This window comes from Taeniopygia guttata, chromosome 3 (assembly GCF_048771995.1).
Source record: "Taeniopygia guttata chromosome 3, bTaeGut7.mat, whole genome shotgun sequence".
In the NCBI taxonomy this organism is placed as follows: Eukaryota; Metazoa; Chordata; class Aves; order Passeriformes; family Estrildidae; genus Taeniopygia; species Taeniopygia guttata.
The window spans coordinates 727,229-748,436 of NC_133027.1; the positions used below are offsets into that span (position 1 = coordinate 727,229).

Consider the following 21,208-nt stretch of genomic DNA (forward strand, 5'->3'; position numbering starts at 1 on the left):
GAGCTGCTCCGTGGCCACACCAGATGGGTTTGATGGAGCTGGCTCTGCTATGCCCAGCATCCCACCAGACTGCTCCAGGGACCAGGAGTGTCCCTGAGGAATAACCACACCCCCCTGCAGGTAACACAAGGGAGAACAGCACCTGGAATCCAGTTTTCCAGATAAAAATCTTTAACTGAGGCTGCTCTGTTACTCCCTGGCTAACTCTTAGGTCAAACTGACCATTCACTTCTTTTTTAAAGCAGAAATTAAAATTTGTTACGTTTCCTTCAGTCCCTGAAGCCCCTGACCAGAGCTGGTTTCTCCTATAAAGGAACTTTTTTTTTTATCCTTTTATCCTCTAAAGGAGCTGCAGCCAAGTCCTTTATTTTTATCCTCTAAAGGAGCTGCAGCCAAGCCCTGCACACCTGGGAATCAGGGATGACCTTATCCAGCTCACTGGGGAAAAACACTTGGGAGCTGTTTGGAAACAGGATCCAGATTCCAAACCTGAAATATTTCAGCCCCAAAACTCCTCAGGAGCTGAGGGTAAGCAGCAAACTGCACCAAGCTGGAACCAGGGCATCACTGGGTTTTCCTGCTTAACTCAACTCACCTGATTTCCTTAAGTCCTTCTTTCTGGATAACTTGAAGGATCTCCTTATGGCTCATGGGTGTGTTGGGATATTTCTCCAGGACCTGGCAAGAAAGAGCAGATCGAGAGGAAATTACTCCTTTGCATTCTGAATTTCCATTCAGCTGCACCAAAACCTCCATTTCATGGCAGTTATTCCTTTACATTCTGAATTTCCATTCAGCTGCACCAAAACCTCCATTTCATGGCAGTTATTCCTCTGCATTCTGAATTTCCATTCAGCTGCACCAAAACCTCCATTTCATGGCAGTTATTCCTTTGCATTCTGAATTTCCATTCAGCTGCACCAAAACCTCCATTTCATGGCAGTTACTCCTTTGCATTCTGAATTTCCATTCAGCTGCACCAAAACCTCCATTTCATGGCAGTTATTCCTTTGCATTCTGAATTTCCATTCAGCTGCACCAAAACCTCCATTTCATGGCAGTTATTCCTTTGCATTCTGAATTTCCATTCAGCTGCACCAAAACCTCCATTTCATGGCTTGCACTTCTGCAAGGACACAACCCAGGGAGAACTACAGACCCTCCACACCTGCCCAGCAGCCCCTGAAGGAGCAGAGAGGTTCCAGAGGTTGGCTAAAGGACTTTTCTCAGTGCAATTCCCATTTTATTTCCTCAGACAGCACTTCCTGCAGAATGAAATGCTCCTGCAGCTCCCCAGGCAGGAACTGCACTGGGAATGCTGCAGGAACTGCACTGGGAATGCTGCAGGAACTGCCCAGTACCTCAGCCACACTTCCAAAACTCCAAATCCTTCTGCTGACCTTCAACAGCGTGGCTGGAAGTGCTAAAGCTGAAGGAAATGGGGTTTGACACTGCTGGGGTGTTCCTTTTAGCTCACAGCTGCACCTCATTTCTGTTTCTTCAGGGAGGTCCCACCCTCAACAGGTGTCCTCACAGGGGGCACCAATCAATGTTGGGTTTTGGGGTTTTTTTCTGCCTCTGTTGAGGTCAGGATTGAAAGTACTTGAGATGATGGTTCACAGTCAGAGCCAGGTGTTTATTATTTTTTATTTATGTTAAGGTCTCACAGCAGTGAGTTCTGCAGTCTTTCACTAACAAGGCACACAATGGCCATCTCTTGGTACAGGGTCTTTTAAGGCTAAATTATCTAATTAAGAAATGACACCTAGATTATTTTCACTGTTAACCCAATAACTGATCCCTCAAAGTCTTTTCTGTCCAATTACAAAATACCACCCAAACCCTGGAGAAGAAGCAGGCACTGCCCTAAAACCTCCATCTCAGCTCTCTCTATATTATTATATCCTAAAACCCCAAACTCTGAGTTTTCCACCCTGTGCCATCACACACTTCTAACCAACTCCACACCCACAATGGCACACGTCACTGGGATATTTCAGGCCGAATTTGTGCTGGGGAGGAGGATGGGCAGGAAATGTCTGGTTTCCTCTAAACCATCAGCTTCTGACCCCAGCCCAGCACATCAAAGCCAGGCCTGGCTCAGGCTCAGCCCAGAGTGCTCAGCACAAAGCCCAGGGTGACTCTGCAGAAGGAGAGGAGCAGCTCCCATTCCTCCCTGGAGCAGAACCCACAGCCCTGCAGGACCTGGCCCTCATTCCCTCAGGAACAGCAGCTTATCCCAGCAGGGCATCTATCCCAGCAGGACATCCATCCCAGCAGGACATCCATCCCAGCAGGACATCCCAGTCCAGCTCTCCTGGGAAGGCTCTGCCAGGCCCTGCTGAGCTGCAGCACCTCCCTGCTCCCAGAACAAATCCTTCCTTTCAGCTCTGGAGGCTCCAGCTGATGGCCCCATGTTAGAAAATCTCTTAAGTGATGTTAAAACTGTCCCAATGTCACCATTGTCCCAATGTCACCGCTTCCCGTCGTCACCACTGTCCCCATTTCCCACCACGGAATGGTTTGGGTGGGAAGGGGCCCTAAAGCCCATCCAGTGCCACCCCTGCCATGGCAGGGATACCTTCCAGCACCCCAGGTCACTCCCAGCCCCATCCAGCCTGGCCCTGGGCACTGCCAGGGATCCAGGGGCAGCCCCAGATGCTCTGTAAGATTGAGTGGGGCTTATTTTCACTTTTTTAGCCCAATAACTAATCACTCAAAGTCTCTCATTCCCACTCACCCCAGCTCTGCTGTAAGCCCACAGCAGAAGGATCCAGAGCTGGGCTGTTTGCAGAGTGATCTCAGGCAGGCCAGTGCAGGTTTTGGTTTCCATCACCCCCTGGGCTGTGCTCATCCTCACCAGCCTGGAGCTGCATCCCAAGCTGGCAGCCCAGGGAAGGCCAGAAATGAAGAATACCTCCATTTCCATCCTCCATTTCAGCTTTTCAGTGCAGCTGGTGACATCAGGAGAGGAGTGAAGCAGTGCTGAGAGCCCATCCACGGGGCACTCAGGGCCATTTCCACCACACCAAACTCTGCTGGGCATTTTCCTCGTGGGCACTGTGCCATCCCAGCTTTCCTTCCCGGGATGTGGCTCAGCCTGGAGCAGCAGCAGCAGCACAATTGATTAATTTGTCAGCAGGCACCCCCAGTGAAGGCTGTGTTCCACCAGGGAACCTCAGCCAGGGCAGAGCTGCTCCACCTCTGTGGGAATCCAGGAATTCCCTCTGGCTGCCCTGGCAGGCCTGGGACCCTGGCAGGGGTCAGGAACCCCCCTGGACAGAGCCCCCAGAGACACTGGCTGTGATCTCTGTCCATGGAAAAGAGTTTTCAATCTTACAGGATGAATTACCAGCTCTGAGTGTTTGATAAGAGTAATAATTAAGTGTGACACAGGTGCAAAAGTAAAATTTTAGGATTCTAGATTAGGGGTTCAGAGGGGACAAGATGGAGGAAATTGGGTGTGCCTTGTCCTTTTCCTCCTTCTTCATGCCCTCCATGTTTCACTGTGGTGTTGGCATTTTTCTGTTGGTTTAGGCTGTGGACACACTGTCCAACGTAGGTGACAGATATTGGCACGTTATTGTAAATCCAGCACAGGTAGTTTGTGGTATTTAATGTTTGTACCATCCCACTGAGGGGTGTTACATTGGCACGTTATTGTAAATCCAGCACAGGTAGTTTGTGATATTTAATGTTTGTACCATCCCACTGAGGGCAGAGCCCCACACGCTGCCCTGCAGGACAGAGCTGCGGCAGGGCAGCAGAACATGTTAGAGATAAACAGAATAAACAACCTTGAAACCAGCACAGACCAATTATGGCTTCTGCTTTGGCAACGGGGCAGAAAGACAGAGACTTTCTACAATCTCGGAATCATCAATACCCACAGATTCCAACACTTTTCTCCAGGCTGAGCCCCTTCCCAGCTCCCCCAGCCCCTCCTGGGGCTCCGTTCCCTTCCCTGGACACGCTCCAGCCCCTCCAGGTCTCTCCTGTCCTGAGTGTCCCCCATGAGGGACTCAGGATGTGTTTCCAAAAGTCAGGTGGATCCCAGAACCCCCAAAACACACAGGTGGTTCCCAGAACCCCCAAAGCACACGGGTGGTTCCTACAACCCCCAAAGCACACAGGTGGACCCCAGAACCCCCAGAGCACACGGGTGGACCCCAGAACCCCCAAAGCACACGGGTGGACCCCAGAACCCCCAAAGCACACGGGTGGATCCCAGAACCCCCAAAGCACACCAATCCCAGAGCACAAGGCACAGAGCCCAGCACTGGGCTGCACTCCCTGATCCTGGAGGCCGTTCCCACCCTCCCTGGCTCTGTGGCTAACCCCGCTGCTGTCCTGGCCCAGCATCAGAGCTCTTGTGCTGGGTGAGCCCAGCCCTGGGGACAGCCAGAGCAGGTGCCAGCCCAGATCAGGGGCACTGCCCTGATAAGAGCCTCAGCTGCGCTCTCCAGGAAATGTTTCATAGCAGCTCTCAGCCTCCCAGATAAACCAAGCACTTCACACCTCCAGCTGCAGCAGCTGCCTGACAGGCTGGTCTAGAAGAACCAGGAGTGAGGATTAAACAGACTCTCAACAAAACAGATACACCTTTAAAGAATTGATACACCTTAAGTGCCTTCTCCCCTCTCCTCTGCCCTTTAAATCCCATCCCAGACCTTCACCAGAGTCATTTTTAGTCACTGTGTGTAAATAAATAAGACAGAGTCTGAGAGGAAACTCGGCTCATTGTTAACCAGAAACGTTAATCCTGGACTGGTTTGGTGGGAAGGGAGTCTAAAGCTCACCCAGTGCCACCCCTGCCATGGCAGGGACACTTTTCCCTGTCCCAGCTGCTCCAAGCCCTGTCCAGCCTGGCCTGGGCACTGCCAGGGGCAGCCACAGCTGCTCTGGGCACCTGTGCCAGGGGAGCTCTCCCTACAACAATTCCCTGTTTTATCACTCCTCACTGAGTATCCTGAACCCCGTCCTGGTCCAGGAATCACAGAATGGTTGGGGCTGGAAGGGACCTTAAAATCACCTCGTCCCAACCCCTGCTGGCCCAGTTTTCTGCTTCCAAAAAATCCAGGATCACCAGGGGAAAATCCATTTCCTCACTTTACGCCTTGGTTGGGTTTGGAAGGCTTTCCCCACCCCAATGATTCTTCCAACCCCTTTTAATTCTGGTTTTGCTGAACTCCAAGTTCACTTTCTGCTTCCTGCTGCCCAGAGGATCCCTCCTGCTCTGGCCGTGCTGTCCACTGGCATTTCCAAACTTTGGAACAGAATGGGAGGACTCAAGAATTCCCAAAGGAAAAAGCTGCTCTTCCACCAACTCCCACAGGGATGGGCACAGAGCCCCAGGGAGGGGATTGGAGCCCCAGGGATGGGCACAGAGCCCCAGGGATGGGATTGGAGCCCCAGGGAGGGGACTGGAGCCCCAGGGAGGGGATTGGAGCCCCAGGGAGGGGATTGGAGCCCCAGGGATGGGCACAGAGCCCCAGGGAGGGGCACGGAGCCCCAGGGAGGGGATTGGAGCTCCAGAGATGGGCACGGAGCCCCAGGGATGGGCACGGAGCCCCAAGGAGGGGTATGGAGCCCCAAGGAGGGGTATGGAGCCCCAGGGATGGGCACGGAGCCCCAGGGATGGGCACGGAGCACCAGGGATGGGCACGGAGCCCCAGGGAGGGGATTGGAGCTCCAGAGATGGGCACGGAGCCCCAGGGATGGGCACGGAGCCTCAAGGAGGGGTATGGAGCCCCAGGGATGGGCACGGAGCCCCAGGGATGGGAATGGAGCCCCAGGGATGGGCACGGAGCCCCAGGGATGGGCACGGAGCCCCAGGGATGGGCACGGAGCCCCAGGGAGGGGCACAGAGACCCAGGGATGGGCACAGAGCCCCAGGGATGGGCACGGAGCCCCAGGGATGGGATTGGAGCCCCAGGGAGGGGATTGGAGCCCCAGGGAGGGGATTGGAGCCCCAGGGAGGGGATTGGAGCCCCAGGGATGGGCACGGAGCCCCAGGGATGGGTATGGAGCCCCAGGGATGGGCACGGAGCCCCAGGGATGGGCACGGAGCCCCAGGGAGGGGCAGGGAGCCCCAGGGAGGGAAATGCAGCCCCAGGGATGGGCACGGAGCACCAGGGAGGGGATTGGAGCCCCAGGGAGGGGATTGGAGCCCCAGGGATGGGCACGGAGCCCCAGGGATGGGCACGGAGCCCCAGGGAGGGGCACGGAGCCCCAGGGAGGGGATTGGAGCCCCAGGGAGGGGCACGGAGCCCCAGGGAGGGGCACGGAGCCCCAGGGAGGGGATTGGAGTCCCAGGGAGGGGATTGGAGCCCCAGGGAGGGGCACGGAGCCCCAGGGAGGGGCACCATGGGGACAGGCAGGACACTGTGGGGACACACAGAACACCGGGGGACACACAGGACACCATGGGGACAGACAGGACACTGTGGTGACACATAGGACATCACAGTGACAGACAGGACACCACGGGGACACACAGGACACTGTGGTGACACACAGGACACCACGGGGACAGGAAGGAGACCACGGTGACACACAGGACACCACGGGGACAGGCAGGACACCATGGGGACACACAGGACACCAGGGGACAGGCAGGACACTGTGGGGACACACAGGACACCAGGGGACAGGAAGGACACCATGGTGACACACAGGACACCACGGGGACAGAAAGGACACCGTGGGGACACACAGAACACCATGGTGACACACAGGACACCAGGGGGACACACAGGACATCACAGTGACAGGCAGGACACTGTGGGGACACACAGGACACCACGGGGACACACAGAACCCTGTGGGGACACACAGGACACCACGGGGACAGGCAGGACACTGTGGGGACACACAGGACACCACAGGGACAGACAGGACACCATGGTGACACACAGGACATCACAGTGACAGGCAGGACACTGTGGTGACACACAGGACATCACAGTGACAGGCAGGATGCCATGGTGACACACAGGACATCACAATGAAAGGCAGGACACCATGGTGACACACAGGACACCAGGGGACAGGCAGGACACCATGGTGACACACAGGACACCACAATGAAAGGCAGGACACTGTGGGGACACACAGGACACCACGGGGACAGGCAGGACGCCAGGGGGACACACAGGATGTCACAGTGACACACAGGACATCATGGTGACACACAGGACATCACGGTGACACACAGGACACCACGGGGACGTGACACCAGGGCAAGGACTCACTCAGGAAAGGTGGGGCAGGACAGGGACAGGGACAGGGGCTGATCCACCCCTCAGCAGGGGCAGCACCAACACTGAATCCCAGAGTGGTCTGGCTGGGAAGGGACCTCGATGCCCACCCAGTGCCACCCCTGCCGTGGCAGGGCCACCTAAAGCTGACAGGGCATCGTGCCAGTGTTCAGAATGAAAAGCTGTGTTTGAAGGGGTTCTTTGGGGGTGTTTTTACCAGCCCATCAAGGTTTAATCCAGAGATCCTGCACGGCTGGATGTGAAGGAGCACCTCAGAGCACAAATACTCTCAGCACGCTTTGGCAAAAATGCACTTTGGAATTCCTCCTACTGGTTATTCCCTTATGCAAAGAGGGATTTAAAACTGGATTTATAACTGATGTTACAAACACAATCAGCACTTACACTCGGGTTCCTTCCTGGAAACAGAACTTAAACTTCCTAAATCCACGAAGGCACAGCAGCTGAGCAGTTCCCACCTGCATCAGGCAGAAAACTCGATCATCTGGTTACAGCTCAGCCCCACATCCCTTCCCAGGAGAGCATTCCAAGAGGCTGCAATGGAATCACCCCTCAGGGCCAGCCTGAGACAGAAGTGGGTCAGCTGGAAAAGCCCAGAGTGGATGTGAAATTCCTGCTCAGTCACCCCAGAAAACACGGCAGGAGCCCCGGGGGGAAGGACCTGACCCAGATTGCAGGATCTGCTCCACTCATCCAATTAGCCAAATGCTGACCAGCTTTCACGCAGAAAGGAGGTCAGGGAGGAGTGGACAATCCCCTGGCATCATGTGGGAATCCAGGAATTCCCTCTGGCTGCCCTGGCAGGTCTGGGACCCTGGCAGGGATCAGGAACCCCCCTGGACAGAGCCCCCAGAGACACTGGCTGTGATCTCTGTCCATGGAAAAGAGTTTTCAATCTTACAGGATGAATTACCAGCTCTGAGTGTTTGATAAGAGAAATAATTAAGTGTGACACGGGTGCAAAAGTAAAATTTTAGGTTTCTAGATGAGGGGTTCAAAGGGGACAAGATGGAGGAAATTGGGTGTGTCTTGTCCTTTTCCTCCTTCTTCATGCCCTCCATGTTTCACTGTGGTGTTGGCATTTTTCTGTTGGTTCAGGCTGGGGACACACTGTCCAACGTAGGTGACAGATATTGGCACGTTATTGTAAATCCAGCACAGGTAGTTTGTGGTATTTAATGTTTGTAACATCCCACTGAGGGCAGAGCCCCACACGCTGCCCTGCAGGACAGAGCTGCGGCAGGGCAGCAGAACATGTTAGAGATAAACAGAATAAACAACCTGGAAACAGCACAGACCAATTATGGCTTCTGCTTTGGCAACAGGGCAGAAAGACAGAGACTTTCTACAATCTCAGAATCACCAATACCCACAGATTCCAACATCATCAGAAGCCAGGTGCCATGAAAGGCCACATTTCACACTGAGCTGTCACACGGCTCGGAAAGGGCTGGAGGAGCAGCAGAGGAGGAGATCCCAGAGCCACCTCCCTCCTTGGGGACCTCCCTGTCCAACTGGGACATCCCAGAGCCACCTCCCTCCCTGGGGACCTCCCTGCTCAACTGTCAAAAGACACCATGGTCATTCTGAAAGTGCCCTGAGCTCCCAGCAGCTTCCAAAGCTCCCAGCCAGCTCCTGGAAAAGCCAGCTCCAAATGGAGAATAAACAGCTCCAGAGAATCACAGGATATCCTGAGCTGGAAGAGACCCACAGGAATCCAGCCCAACCCCTCCGTCTGAACAAATTCCAACGGGATTGTCCTGAATCCCAGCAGGATTGTCCTGAATCCCAGCAGGATTCTCCTGAATCCCAACAGGATTGTCCCAAATCCCAGCAGGATTGTCCTGAATCCCAGCAGGATTCTCCTGAATCCCAGCAGGATTGTCCCGAATCCCAGCAGGATTGCCCTGAATCCCAGCAGGATTGTCCTGAATCCCAGCAGGATTGTCCCGAATCCCAGCAGGATTGTCCCAAATCCCAACAGGATTGTCATTGTCCTGAATCCCAGCAGGATTGTCCCAAATCCCAGCAGGACTGTCCTGAATCCCAACAGGATTATCCCTAATCCCACCAGGATTGTCCCAAATCCCAGCAGGATTGTCCCAAATCCCAGCAGGATTGTCCCAAATCCCAGCAGGATTGTCCTGAATCCCAGCAGGATTGTCCCAAATCCCAGCAGGATTGTCCCGAATCCCAGCAGGATTGTCCTGAATCCCAAAAGGATTGTCCCAAATCCCAGCAGGATTCTCCTGAATCCCAGCAGGATTGTCCCGAATCCCAGCAGGATTCTCCTGAATCCCAGCAGGATTGTCCCAAATCCCAGCAGGATTCTCCTGAATCCCAGCAGGATTGTCCCAAATCCCAGCAGGATTGTCCCAAATCCCAGCAGGATTGTCCCGAATCCCAACAGGATTGTCCCAAATCCCAGCAGGATTGTCCCGAATCCCAGTAGGATTATCCCAAATCCCAGCAGGATTACAGCAGCCCCACAGGCCAGGAGAGGTTTGGTGTCTAGGGTGGATTTTTGTGGGGAAAACCAGGAGTGAACCCCTACAGAACCACTCTGGGTTTCTGGTCTTGGAGCTTACATCCCTGAATTTCCCATTGTCACCAGCGTCCCAATGTCACCAATGTCCCAATGTCACCATTTCCCATTGTCACCATTTCCCACTGTCACCACTGTCCCAATGTCACCATTTCCCAATGTCCCATTGTCACCATTTCCCACTGTCACCACTGTCCCAATGTCACCATTTCCCAATGTCCCAGTGTCACCATTTCCCACTGTCACCACTGTCCCAATGTCACCATTTCCCAATGTCCCAGTGTCACCATTTCCCACTGTCACCACTGTGCCAATGTCACCATTTCCCATCATCACCACTGTCCCAATGTCACCATTTGCCATTGTCCCAATGTCACCATTTCCCATTTCCCACTGTCACCATGGTCTCAATGTCACAAGTTCCCATTCTCCCATTGTCACCACTGTCCCAATGTCACTATTGTCTGAATGCCACCATTGGCCACTGTCACCACTGCCCCAGTGCCACCATGTGCCCGCTGGCCAGCTGCTGGGGATGCAGCTGGAGATGAAATGTCACCATTGTCCCACTGTCACCATTTCCCAGTGTCACCACTGTCCCAGTGTCACCACTGTCCCAGTGCCACCATTTCCCAGTGTCACCACTGTCCCAGTGTCACCATTTTCCAGTGTCACCATTGTCCCAGTGTCACCATTTCCCAGTGTCACCACTGTCCCAGTGCCACCACTGTCCCAGTGCCACCATGTGCCCGCTGGCCAGCTGCTGGGGATGCAGCTGGAGATTAAATGTCACCATTGTCCCACTGTCACCTGTCCCAGTGTCACCACTGTCCCAGTGCCACCATTTCCCAGTGTCAATACTGTCCCAGTGTCACCACTGTCCCACTGTCACCATTTCCCAGTGTCACCACTGCCCCACTGTCACCTGTCCCAGTGCCACCATTGTCCCCGTGTCACCACTGCCCCACTGTCACCTGCCCCACTGCCACCACTGTCCCAGTGTCACCACTGTCCCACTGTCACCACTGTCCCACTGTCACCATTTCCCAGTGTCACCACTGTCCCAGTGCCACCACGTGCCCGCTGGCCAGCTGCTGGGGATGCAGCTGGAGATGAAATGTCACCATTGTCCCACTGTCACATGCCCCAGTGCCACCACTGTCCCAGTGTCACTACTGTCCCAGTGTCACCACTGTCCCACTGTCACCATTGTCCCAGTGTCACCATTTCCCAGTGTCACTACTGTCCCAGTGCCACCATTTCCCAGTGCCACCACTGTCCCAGTGTCACCACTGTTCCAGTACCACCATTGTCCCAGTGTCACCACTGTCCCACTGTCACCATTGTCCCACTGTCACCATTGTCCCAGTGTCACCACTGTCCCACTGCCACCATTTCCCACTGTCACCATTTCCCAGTGTCACCATTGTCCTACTGTCACCATTTCCCAGTGTCACCACTGCCCCAGTGCCACCATGTGCCCGCTGGCCAGCTGCTGGGGATGCAGCTGGAGATGAAATGTCACCAATGTCCCACTGTCACCTGTCCCAGTGTCACCATTTCCCACTGTCACCATTTCCCAGTGTCACCACTGTCCCAGTGTCACCACTGTCCCACTGTCACCTGCCCCAGTGCCACCACTGTCCCGGTGTCACCACTGCCCCAGTGTCACCATTGTCCCAGTGCCACCACTGTCCCACTGTCACCATTTCCCAGTGTCACCACTGTCCCAGTGCCACCACTGTCCCAGTGCCACCATGTGCCCGCTGGCCAGCTGCTGGGGATGCAGCTGGAGATTAAATGTCACTATTGTCCCACTGTCACCTGTCCCAGTGCCCACAAGGAAGCCCCACAAGGAAGCCCCCAAAAGGAAGCCCCCAAAAGGAGCCAGAGCAGACAGAGATGAGGTCAGGATCCCACAGCTGCACAGGAGCCCCAAAGCTCCACAAGGAAGCCCCACAAGGAAGACCCCACAAGGAAGACCCCACAAGGAAGACCCCAAGAGAAGCCCCCAAAAGGAAGCCCCCAAAAGGAAGCCCCCAAAAGGAAGCCCCCAAAAGGAAGCCCCCAAAAGGAGCCAGAGCAGACAGGGATGAGGTCAGAGTCCCACAGCTGCACAGGAGCCCCAAAGCCCCAAAAGGAAGCCCCACAAGGAAACCCCCAAAAGGAAGACCCCAAAAGGAAGCCCCCAAAAGGAAGCCCCCACAAGGAAGCCCCCACAAGGAAGCCCCCACAAGGAAGCCCCCACAAGGAAGCCCCCACAAGGAAGACCCAAAAAGGAGCCAGAGCAGACAGGGATGAGGTCAGGGTCCCACAGCTGCACAGGAGCCCCGAAGCCCCACAAGGAAGCCCCACAAGGAAGACCCCAAAAGGATGACCCCAAAAGGATGACCCCAAAAGGATGACCCCAAAAGGATGACCCCAAAAGGATGACCCCACAAAGAAGCCCCACAAGGAAGCCCCACAAGGAAGCCCCCAAAAGGAAGACCCCAAAAGGATGACCCCAAAAGGATGACCCCAAAAGGATGACCCCAAAAGGAAGCCAAGCCCTCAAAAGGAAGCCCCAAAAGGAGCCAGAGCAGACAGGGATGAGGTCAGAGTCCCACAGCTGCACAGCAGCCCCAAAAGGAAGCCCCCACAAGGAAGCCCCACAAAGAAGCCCCACAAAGAAGCCCCCAAAAGGAAGCCCCCAAAAGGAAGCCCCCAAAAGGAAGACCCCAAAAGGAAGACCCCAAAAGGAAGACCCCAAAAGGAAGACCCCAAAAGGAAACCCCCAAAAGGAGCCAGAGCAGACAGGGATGAGGTCAGGGTCCCACAGCTGCACAGAAGCCCCACAAGGAAGCCCCCAAAAGGAAGCCCCAAAAGGAAGCCCCCAAAAGGAAGCCCCCAAAAAGGAAGACCCCAAAAAGGAAGACCCCACAAGGAAGACCCCAAGAGAAGCCCCCAAGAGAAGCCCCCAGGAGAAGCCGTGCCCAGCCCTCCTGCCCGGGCAGGGGGCACAGCAGGGCACCACCAGGAGCTGCCAGGATTTCTGCCATGGCACAGCCACCTCTGCTGCTGCCACTGAATCTGGCTGAGTCCAGTCTGACAAGGATTTTGTCCCTTCTCAGAGTGTGGTGCTGCACTTTGCTGCTGCTCACCGACTGATCCAAGATTTGCTATTACACTGCTGCTTCTGTTACTTGGATATATTTATAATTTCTGGTTTCATTTTGCTAGGCTCAGCCTCCTCTGGCAACCAGTTGTGCTTAATCCAGATCAAAACCTGCTTTTTTCTTTTGGGTTTTTTTTCTTAATGTGAAGCGCGGTGACCTGCTCAAATTATCTCCAAAAACCTTCCACAGGAACATGTGGAAAAGTCCACATGAACTAACTAGAAGTCTGGTTTCAAATTACACTAAGTACTTCTAGGAACAGCTTGAAGTCAGCTCTGAGTCACTTTGTTTACCTTATGTAATGCCCTACATTAAAAAAAATTAAAAATTTTCTGTATTAAAGTTTTTCCATACCACACTCCACTTAAATGTTCACGACTGGTGCTTGTGATGTGCTCACTGCCACTGGATTTAAGTGAAAAATCTTTGATTTGTGTCTACTGAGTGACTCTGTCATGCTGAATAATGCTGACAAATGGCTTGGGCTTGGATTTGCTTCACAGGAACTTCCTGAGGAAGCCAAACCTCCAGTGCCACCTGGCAAAGGTTTGGCACAATTTGGCCCAAACCCAGCCACGCTGCTTCCCTGAACTCCCTGCCAGCAGCTCTTCTAGGGAAGGGCAGCAGAGCTGGCAAAGGACCAGGAGCAAAGTCTCATGAGGAGCAGCTGAAAGAGCTGGGCTGCTTTAGCCTGGAGGAAAGGAGGGTACTATTATTATCATTATTATTATTATTATTATTACTGCTCCTTAGAACCACCTGAAAGAAGGCTGTCAAAAGGTGGGGTTGGGTCCCTTCTCCCAGCTAGAGGACAAGAGGAAACGACATCTAGTCGCTCCAGGGAAGGTTTAGATGGAATAGCAGGAGAAAATTTCACACAGAAATGATTGCTGAGCACTGGAACAGGATGCCCAGGGAAGTGGTGGAGTCACCATTCCTGAAAGTATTAAAAAGACACAAAATGTGGCTGTTGGGGACATGGTTTAGTGGTGGACTTGGCAGTGCTGAATTAATGATTAAACCTGATAATCACAAACTTCCTTTTCAACCCAAATGACTCTATGATTCTTACGTGTTTTCTGAATGGGAGAAACATTGTTTGTCCCAAATGCCTGAATGTCCCCTGAGGCACTGAGCTCCTGTGGGGTGTTCAGAGTGTCCAAAGTGTCCTGATGGGGTTGGAGGGGCTCTCACACCCCTGGCACAGCTCCTTCCCCAGGCTGCACCACCACAGTGGGGAGTGGGATCAGCTCAAAATCCCAGCTCAAAATAGCATCACCTCTTCTTTCAATGAAGAAAATGTTCATGATGGAGATTGCCAAGCAGCTTCACACCCTCGAGGTGCTGGAGACAGAGCAAGGGCAGGGCTGGCACAGTCCTGGGATCACTGAGGCTGGAACAGCCCCCTGGGATCACCCAGTCCAACCTGTCCCAGCCCAGAGCCCTGAGGATAAAGGTGCCCCCAAACCCTGGAGCCAACCCAAGCCCAGGCAGCTCTTCTGGAGGGTTCTGAAGAGCCTTCCTTCCCCTCTGGAGCTCAGGGGAAACCTCAGCCCTCAGCCCTCATCCCTCCTCCCTTCCTTTTAAGGCTGGAAAACACAAAGCTGCCCACAGGCCTTGAGAAAACAACAGCTCAGAGATGGACAGGAAGCCTCAGTGGCCTCAACTGTCACAACAAATGACATTTGAAGGACATTTGCTGCCCGGTTAAGGGAGGTGCACTGTGTGTGGAGACTGTAAATAAAGTCAGTTTGTTACTGAAGGGCTCATCTACAACCCAAACCCTTGTACTGAAATTCCTCCTTGCAGAATCACTGTTTGACAGCAAGAGCAGAAGGGAAGCCTCTCCAACCCTCCCAGCACACAGAAATAAAGAAAACCAACTCCTGAAGCACTTCAAGCCTCGATAAGGCACTGGAAGAGCCAGAGCACTGCTGAGCATCCCCAGAGAGTCCCCGAGTGCCCCAAAGCAGGAGTCACACACTCACACAAGGTACCTCAGCTGCCTCTCCAAACAAGGGCTAAACAAGGAGAGGAAAAACCATCCCAGGTCACACATGAGTGAAAATGTCCCTGCTTGACAGACAAACCCACTGCTGAGCTGGGACAGCTCTCCTGGCTGCCCCCTGAACGAGTCTGGGGTTCAGCTCCCCAGCAAGAACTGGGATGTGCAGCTCAGGTGGAAACAGAGCAGAGAGACTCTGACCCCTGTCCCTGCCCCTGAATGACTCCACACCAGAGGGAAGCAGACTTTGCCAGTGCTGGGCTGAGTTAATGCTTTAAAACTGAGATTATTGAGCTCAGGGGGATTTAATCCTCTGTGAATCCTTTATTCCACACTGCCACACAGCCAAAGGAGCCCCATGAAAGGGCTTGGAATGGGATCAGCTTTATAGGCAAAGGCTCCAAGTCCTGTCCAGCCTGGCCTTGAGCACTGCCAGGGATCCAGGGACAGCCACAGCTGCTCTGGGAATTCCATTCCAGCCAGGAATTCCTAATTCCCAATCTCCCACCCAGCCCTGCCCTGGGGCAGTGGGAGCCATTCCCTGGGTCCTGCCAGGGAACAATTCCCAATTCCCAATTTCCCAATAAAAGAACACCAACTGCAGGACTGGTGAGAAGAAGGAATAGGATGGTTTTTCCCAAAAGAAAGAGCACAAATTTCAGGACAGGTCAGAAGGAATAGGATGTTTTTCCCAATAAAAGAACACAAACTGCAGGACTGCAGAAGGAATAGGATGGTTTTTCCCACCAAAAAACACAAACTGCAGGACTGGTGAGAAGGAATAGGATGTTTTTCCCAATAAAAGAACACAAACTGCAGGACTGGTGAGAAAAAGAATAGGATGGTTTTCCCAATAAAAGAACACAAACTGCAGGACTGGTCAGAAGGAACAGGATGGTTTTTCCCAAAGAAAGAACACAAATTTCAGGACAGGTGAGAAGGAATAGGATGGTTTTCCCAATAAAAGAACACAAATTTCAGGACAGGTGAGAAGGAACAGGATGGTTTTTCCCAAGCCATCTCATGCAATCAGTTTTGAATTCAGGATGCAGTGAAACACAAGGAACTTGTGTACCCAGGCTCCTGCAGGGACAGCACCATCATCCCTGACATGGATACCCAGCTATCAGAACATCAATAATGTGGATATTTTATGCCAAATATCCATTACACCGGGCAGAAGAGCCTGAGGAGAACACACAGGTCCCAGCTGTGCTCTGAAAATAAATTTTCACATACCCCAAAGAGAGAAGTTCACAGGTTCAGCTCCTGACCAGAACTCCAACACTCTTGGCCTTCCATTCTTACTCCTCCACACAGACCCAGAGAAGCAGAAAAACCGAAAATTGTAGAAAAAGCAGATCTACACCTCAAGCATTCTGGTGTGAGGACCAGGCCACCTGGGGCCTGCACAATCTGAATTTTCACATCAGCTCAGCCTGTTCCACACTGGGATCTGCACAATCTGAATTTTCACAACAACATCTCAGCCTGTTCCACACTGGAATCTGCACAATTTGAATTTTCACAACAACATCTCAGCCTGTGTCACACTGGGGATCTGCACAATTTGAATTTTCACAACAACATCTCAGCCTGTTCCACACTGGGATCTGCACAATTTGAATTTCCACAGCGTGTCAGCCTGTTCCACACTGGGATCTGCACAATTTGAATTTTCACAACAACATCTCAGCCTGTTCCACACTGGGATCTGCACAATTTGAATTTTCACAAGAACATCTCAGCCTGTGTCACACTGGGGATGTGCACAATTTGAATTTCCACAGCATGTCAGCCTGTTCCACACTGGTGATCTGCATAATTTGAATTTTCACAACAACACCTCAGCCTGGGCCACACTGGGGCCTGCATAATTTGAATTTCCCTCTTTACACAAACATGCCATGGGACAAAACAACCACGGAACCAGCAGAGGCAGAAAAAGACACAAGAATAATTCTGCTTCTGATGAAGAATCAGATGCAACACATCAGAGCAGATGAGTGATGCCGTGGCTGACTCTCGTAATTACAAGGCAAATATCATGTATATATGTTAGAAGAAGTTTTATAGATTTATTGTTATGTTTTATCCCTTCTACCAAAATCACACAAACCAGACTGTGACAGATAAGTAAAGCCATGGCTGACTCTCACAAATTAAAAGGCAAATATCAACTAGTTTTGATAGGAGAAGTTTTATAGATTTATAGTTATGTTTTATCCCTTCTACCAAAATCACACAAACCACACTGTGACAGGTAAGTGATGCCATGGCTGACTCTCACAAATTAAAAGGCAAATATTAACTATTTTTGATAGGAGAAGTTTTATAGATGTATAGTTATATTTTATCCCCCTTGTGCAGTTACCAGGGGTGCCCTGGGTTTGGGACATTTGTCACTATGGCAATCCCACTGACCTCCAATCAAGATTTAAGGCAGTGATCTCCATCACTGGACAGTGAAGAAGGAGTGGATGGACAGAACTTTGAGAGGGGCTAAAGGGTTAAAAAAAAGCAAAACCTCCATTGTGTGGGTGAGCACATGGTGGGAAAAATCCTCTGCTCCCAGTGCCTATTATCTCTATTCAGTCTGCTGTTGTATTTTTGATAAGGTATTAATAAACCTTTGAAAATTTTAAAAACTGAGAATCATTTCTTACAATAAAGCAAAAGTGTGGCTGAGCTTGTGGTAAAACCCACACCTACAGTACATTTATGGCCCTAAACAAGGAAATTGCTCCCTGAGAGGGTGGGCAGGGCTGGGCTGGAGTTCCCAGAGCAGCTGTGGTGCCCCTGGATCCCTGGCAGTGCCCAAGGCCAGGCTGGACACTGGGACAGTGGGAGGTGTCCCTGCCATGGCATGACACCAGATTTAAGGTCCTTTCCAACCCCAACTGTTCTGTGACTCTGTGAAATACAGAGAATGTCTCTGGGATGCTTCAGCAGCACTGAATTTCTCTCCTGGTGAAGAGCTGCCCACACTCCCACCCGGGATCCTGCTGGCAGAGGCAGCAGGGCAGGCCTGGGGATTGTCCTCACCCACCCTGCTCTGCAGGGAAACAACATCCCAGGGCTTTTCCAGCTGCTCTGACACTCTGGGAAAGCTGGGCTGCCCTGCCCAGCCCAGAGCCAGGCCCTGGGGCAGCTGGTAAAGGGCTGTGCTGCTAATTGTGCTTGTAACAGCAATCAAAGGAGCCCCACCTCAGCCAGGCACCCCAAAGATGAGAGATGGGCTCCACTGAGCTCCAACACCCACAGCTGTGGGGATGGCATCTGCAGCAACCCACAGAGCTCTTCAAGGGGTTAAAATTCCCAGCAGGAGCAAAGGAACTTGGAAATGAGTGTCTCAAACTGCAGGCCAATAATTGGATTATTGTGACTGGAAGGAGGATTTGGTAGTCTGCTGCTTTGCTCCAGCCATTAGAGGGGATTACACTTCCACCTCATCCTTCACGAGTTCTGTGTCCACACAGGAACCATTTTCCAGCTTTTATTTGTCTGTTGGAGATGCCCAGGATGAGCTTAAAGCAGATTTCAGCTCACTGCAGCTCCTGGGAGCAAAGTGCAGGTGTCAGAGGATGAAGCTGAGCTCACACCTGCAATCTGGCTTTTTTGGGAAATTGCAGAATCCCAGGATCCCTGAGGCTGGAAAATCCCTCCCAGCCCATCCAGTCCAACTGTGTCAATCCCCACCTTGTCCCCAGCCCAGAGCGCTGTGTGCCACATCCAGGAATTCCCTGGACACCCCCAGGGATGGGCACTCCAGTCCTCCCTGGGCAGTGCCAAGGCCTGAGCGCCCTTTCCAGGCAGAAATTCCTGCTGCTGCCCACCCTGAGCCTGCCCTGGCCCAGCCTGAGCCCATTTCCCCGTGTCCTGTCCCTGTTCCCTGGAGCAGAGCCCGACCCCCCCTGGCTGTCCCCTCCTGTCAGGAGCTGTGCAGAGCCACAAGGTCCCCCCTGAGCCTCCTTTTCTCCAGGCTGAGCCCCTTCCCAGCTCCCCCAGCCCCTCCTGGGGCTCCGTTCCCTTCCCTGGACACGCTCCAGCCCCTCCAGGTCTCTCCTGGCAGGAGGGGCCCAGAGCTGCCCCCAGAACAGAAATCCTCCAGGAAAAACTTGAAAAAAAAATCAGGAAAAACACATGCAAGAGCTGCAGCTGATTGGGGATGTGTGTGAGTGAGGAGTGAAGCAAAGTGCCCTTCTCCACGGACATGTGACAGGGTCTGTGCCAAGCCCTGCTCAGCCACGAGCCTGTTTCCCTGGAAGCAGTGCCAAGGTAATTCCCTGGCAGCAGACACGGAGCTGTGTCACGTCCTGGGAGGACACCAGACAGCGCCTCAGTCCCCAGAGCTGTGGCCACCACCTAACCTGTCCTTCAGAAACCTCTGCAAAGGCATTTTACAGCTGTGACAGAGCAGCCCTCACCTCAGCTCTGTCTCTGCCTTGGAAATTCATCCTTGGCCACAGCCTGGGAACAGGGAAGGAGCTGTGATAATCCCCAGGGTCTTAAAAACAAAACAAAGCACCACCAAAAAGCCCAACAGAGCAACAAACAATCCCCTCCAGAAAAAAAACCCGGGAAGCCTTGACCAGCTCCAGCTATCAGCTCATTCCACAAGCTGGGATTAATCCCTGAGCCTTGTCCAGCACCACCTTGTGCAACACCTCCCTGAGAAGTGAAAAACCCTCGGCAGGTTCTGCAGGAGGAGCCAGCTGTGCTCCACAGCTGCCTCCAGATGTTCCCCATGGAACAGTCAGGGAGGAGTGACCTGTGGAGCAAGTCCAGAGGAGGCAGCAAGGTGATCAGAGGGACGGAGCAGCTCTGCTGAGACCAGGCTGGGGTTGTTCTCTGCAGAAGGGAAGCACCAGGGTGACCTCAGTGTGGATTGCAGGGCCCCAAGGGGAGAACAGGAAAGATGGAGAGAGAATTTCCATGGGATGGAGTAGGAGCACACAGGGAGGAAGGGCAGGGATGGATGGGATATTGGGGTGCTGGCTGGGAGGATGGGCAGGCCCTGGCACGGGGTGCCCATGATGCCTCAGGCTTTGGATTTTGTATTTGTCACATTCTGTGCTGCTTTGGTGTGTGGGTCTGGGCTTCATGAGGGATGCTGAGCTCTCTGCACAGAGCAGGGAGGCAAAACAATTCCTTCTCCAGCTGGGCACCAAGGACAAATGATCCAAATCTCAGCCCAGGAGAACAAACACCGTGGAATAAAGAGAGAAAAACAGGGATGGGACTTCATAACCTAAAGCTGGAATTGGACAATGAACCCCAAGGTGCCAATGGAGCAGAACTGATCCCAGGGAGAGCCCCCGGGAGCGCTCGTGCGTTTTGGGGCCATTTTGGGTCATTTGGGTGCAGCCCTGGCTGGGCTCTGGTGCTGCCCAAGGTGGATCCATGGAGGAGATCCTTTAATAAATCCTTTAATAAATCCCTGCTTTGTCCTTTAGCTCTGCCCAGCCTCTGTTCTAGCTCAGCCTTCCCAAGGCATCACCCAGAGCAGCTGTGGTGCCCCTGGATCCCTGGCAGTGCCCAAGGCCAGGCTGGACACTGGGGCTGGGAGCACTGGGACAGTGGAGGTGTCCCTGCCATGGCAGGGCTGGCACTGGGTGAGGTTGAAGGTCCCTTCCCCCTAAACCATCCTGGCACTCTCAGGCTGCAGCAGCTGCCCCTCACTGGGGCTTCCAGCCAGGAATGGGGTGGGGACAGGTCCCTGTGGCACCAGCACAGAGCCACCAGGGCAGAGCAGGGACAGCAGGGAGCACTCTGCTCTGCCCTGGTGCTGAACACGGGGACAGGAAGAGCAGCAATGCCAGAACACCCCACAGAGCTCTGTGCTGCAAACCCCAGTCCTGTTAGCAGTGCAAACAGGGCACCTCAGCCCCGCTGGACCCATGGAATCATGGAATTACAGCTCACCCAGTGCCATGGCAGGGACACTTCCACTGTCCCAGTGCTCCCAGTGTCCAGCCTGGCCTTGGGCACTGACAGGGATCCAGGGTGGGCACCCTGTGCCAGGGCCTGCCCACCCTGCCAGGGAACAATTCCCAATTCCCAATCTCCCATCCAGCCCTGCCCTGGGGCAGTGGGAGCCATTCCCTGGGTCCTGCCAGGGAACAATTCCCAATTCCCAATTCCCAATCTCCCACCCAGCCCTGCCCTCTGGCACTGGGAGCCATTCCCTGTGTCCTGTCCCTCCATCCCTTGTCCCCAGTCC

General features: G+C 53.4%; 1 protein-coding gene across 1 annotated transcript in view; it reads right to left on the bottom strand.

Moving 5' to 3' along the window:
* The window catches only part of ASXL2 (ASXL transcriptional regulator 2), a 63,621-nt gene that overhangs the window by 39,503 nt on the left and 2,910 nt on the right, over window positions 1-21,208 (bottom strand). Inside the window, exon 2 of the mRNA XM_072926211.1 lies at window positions 596-678. Coding sequence (XP_072782312.1) covers window positions 596-678 — 83 coding nt within the window. The remainder of the gene's footprint in view (window positions 1-595; window positions 679-21,208) is intronic.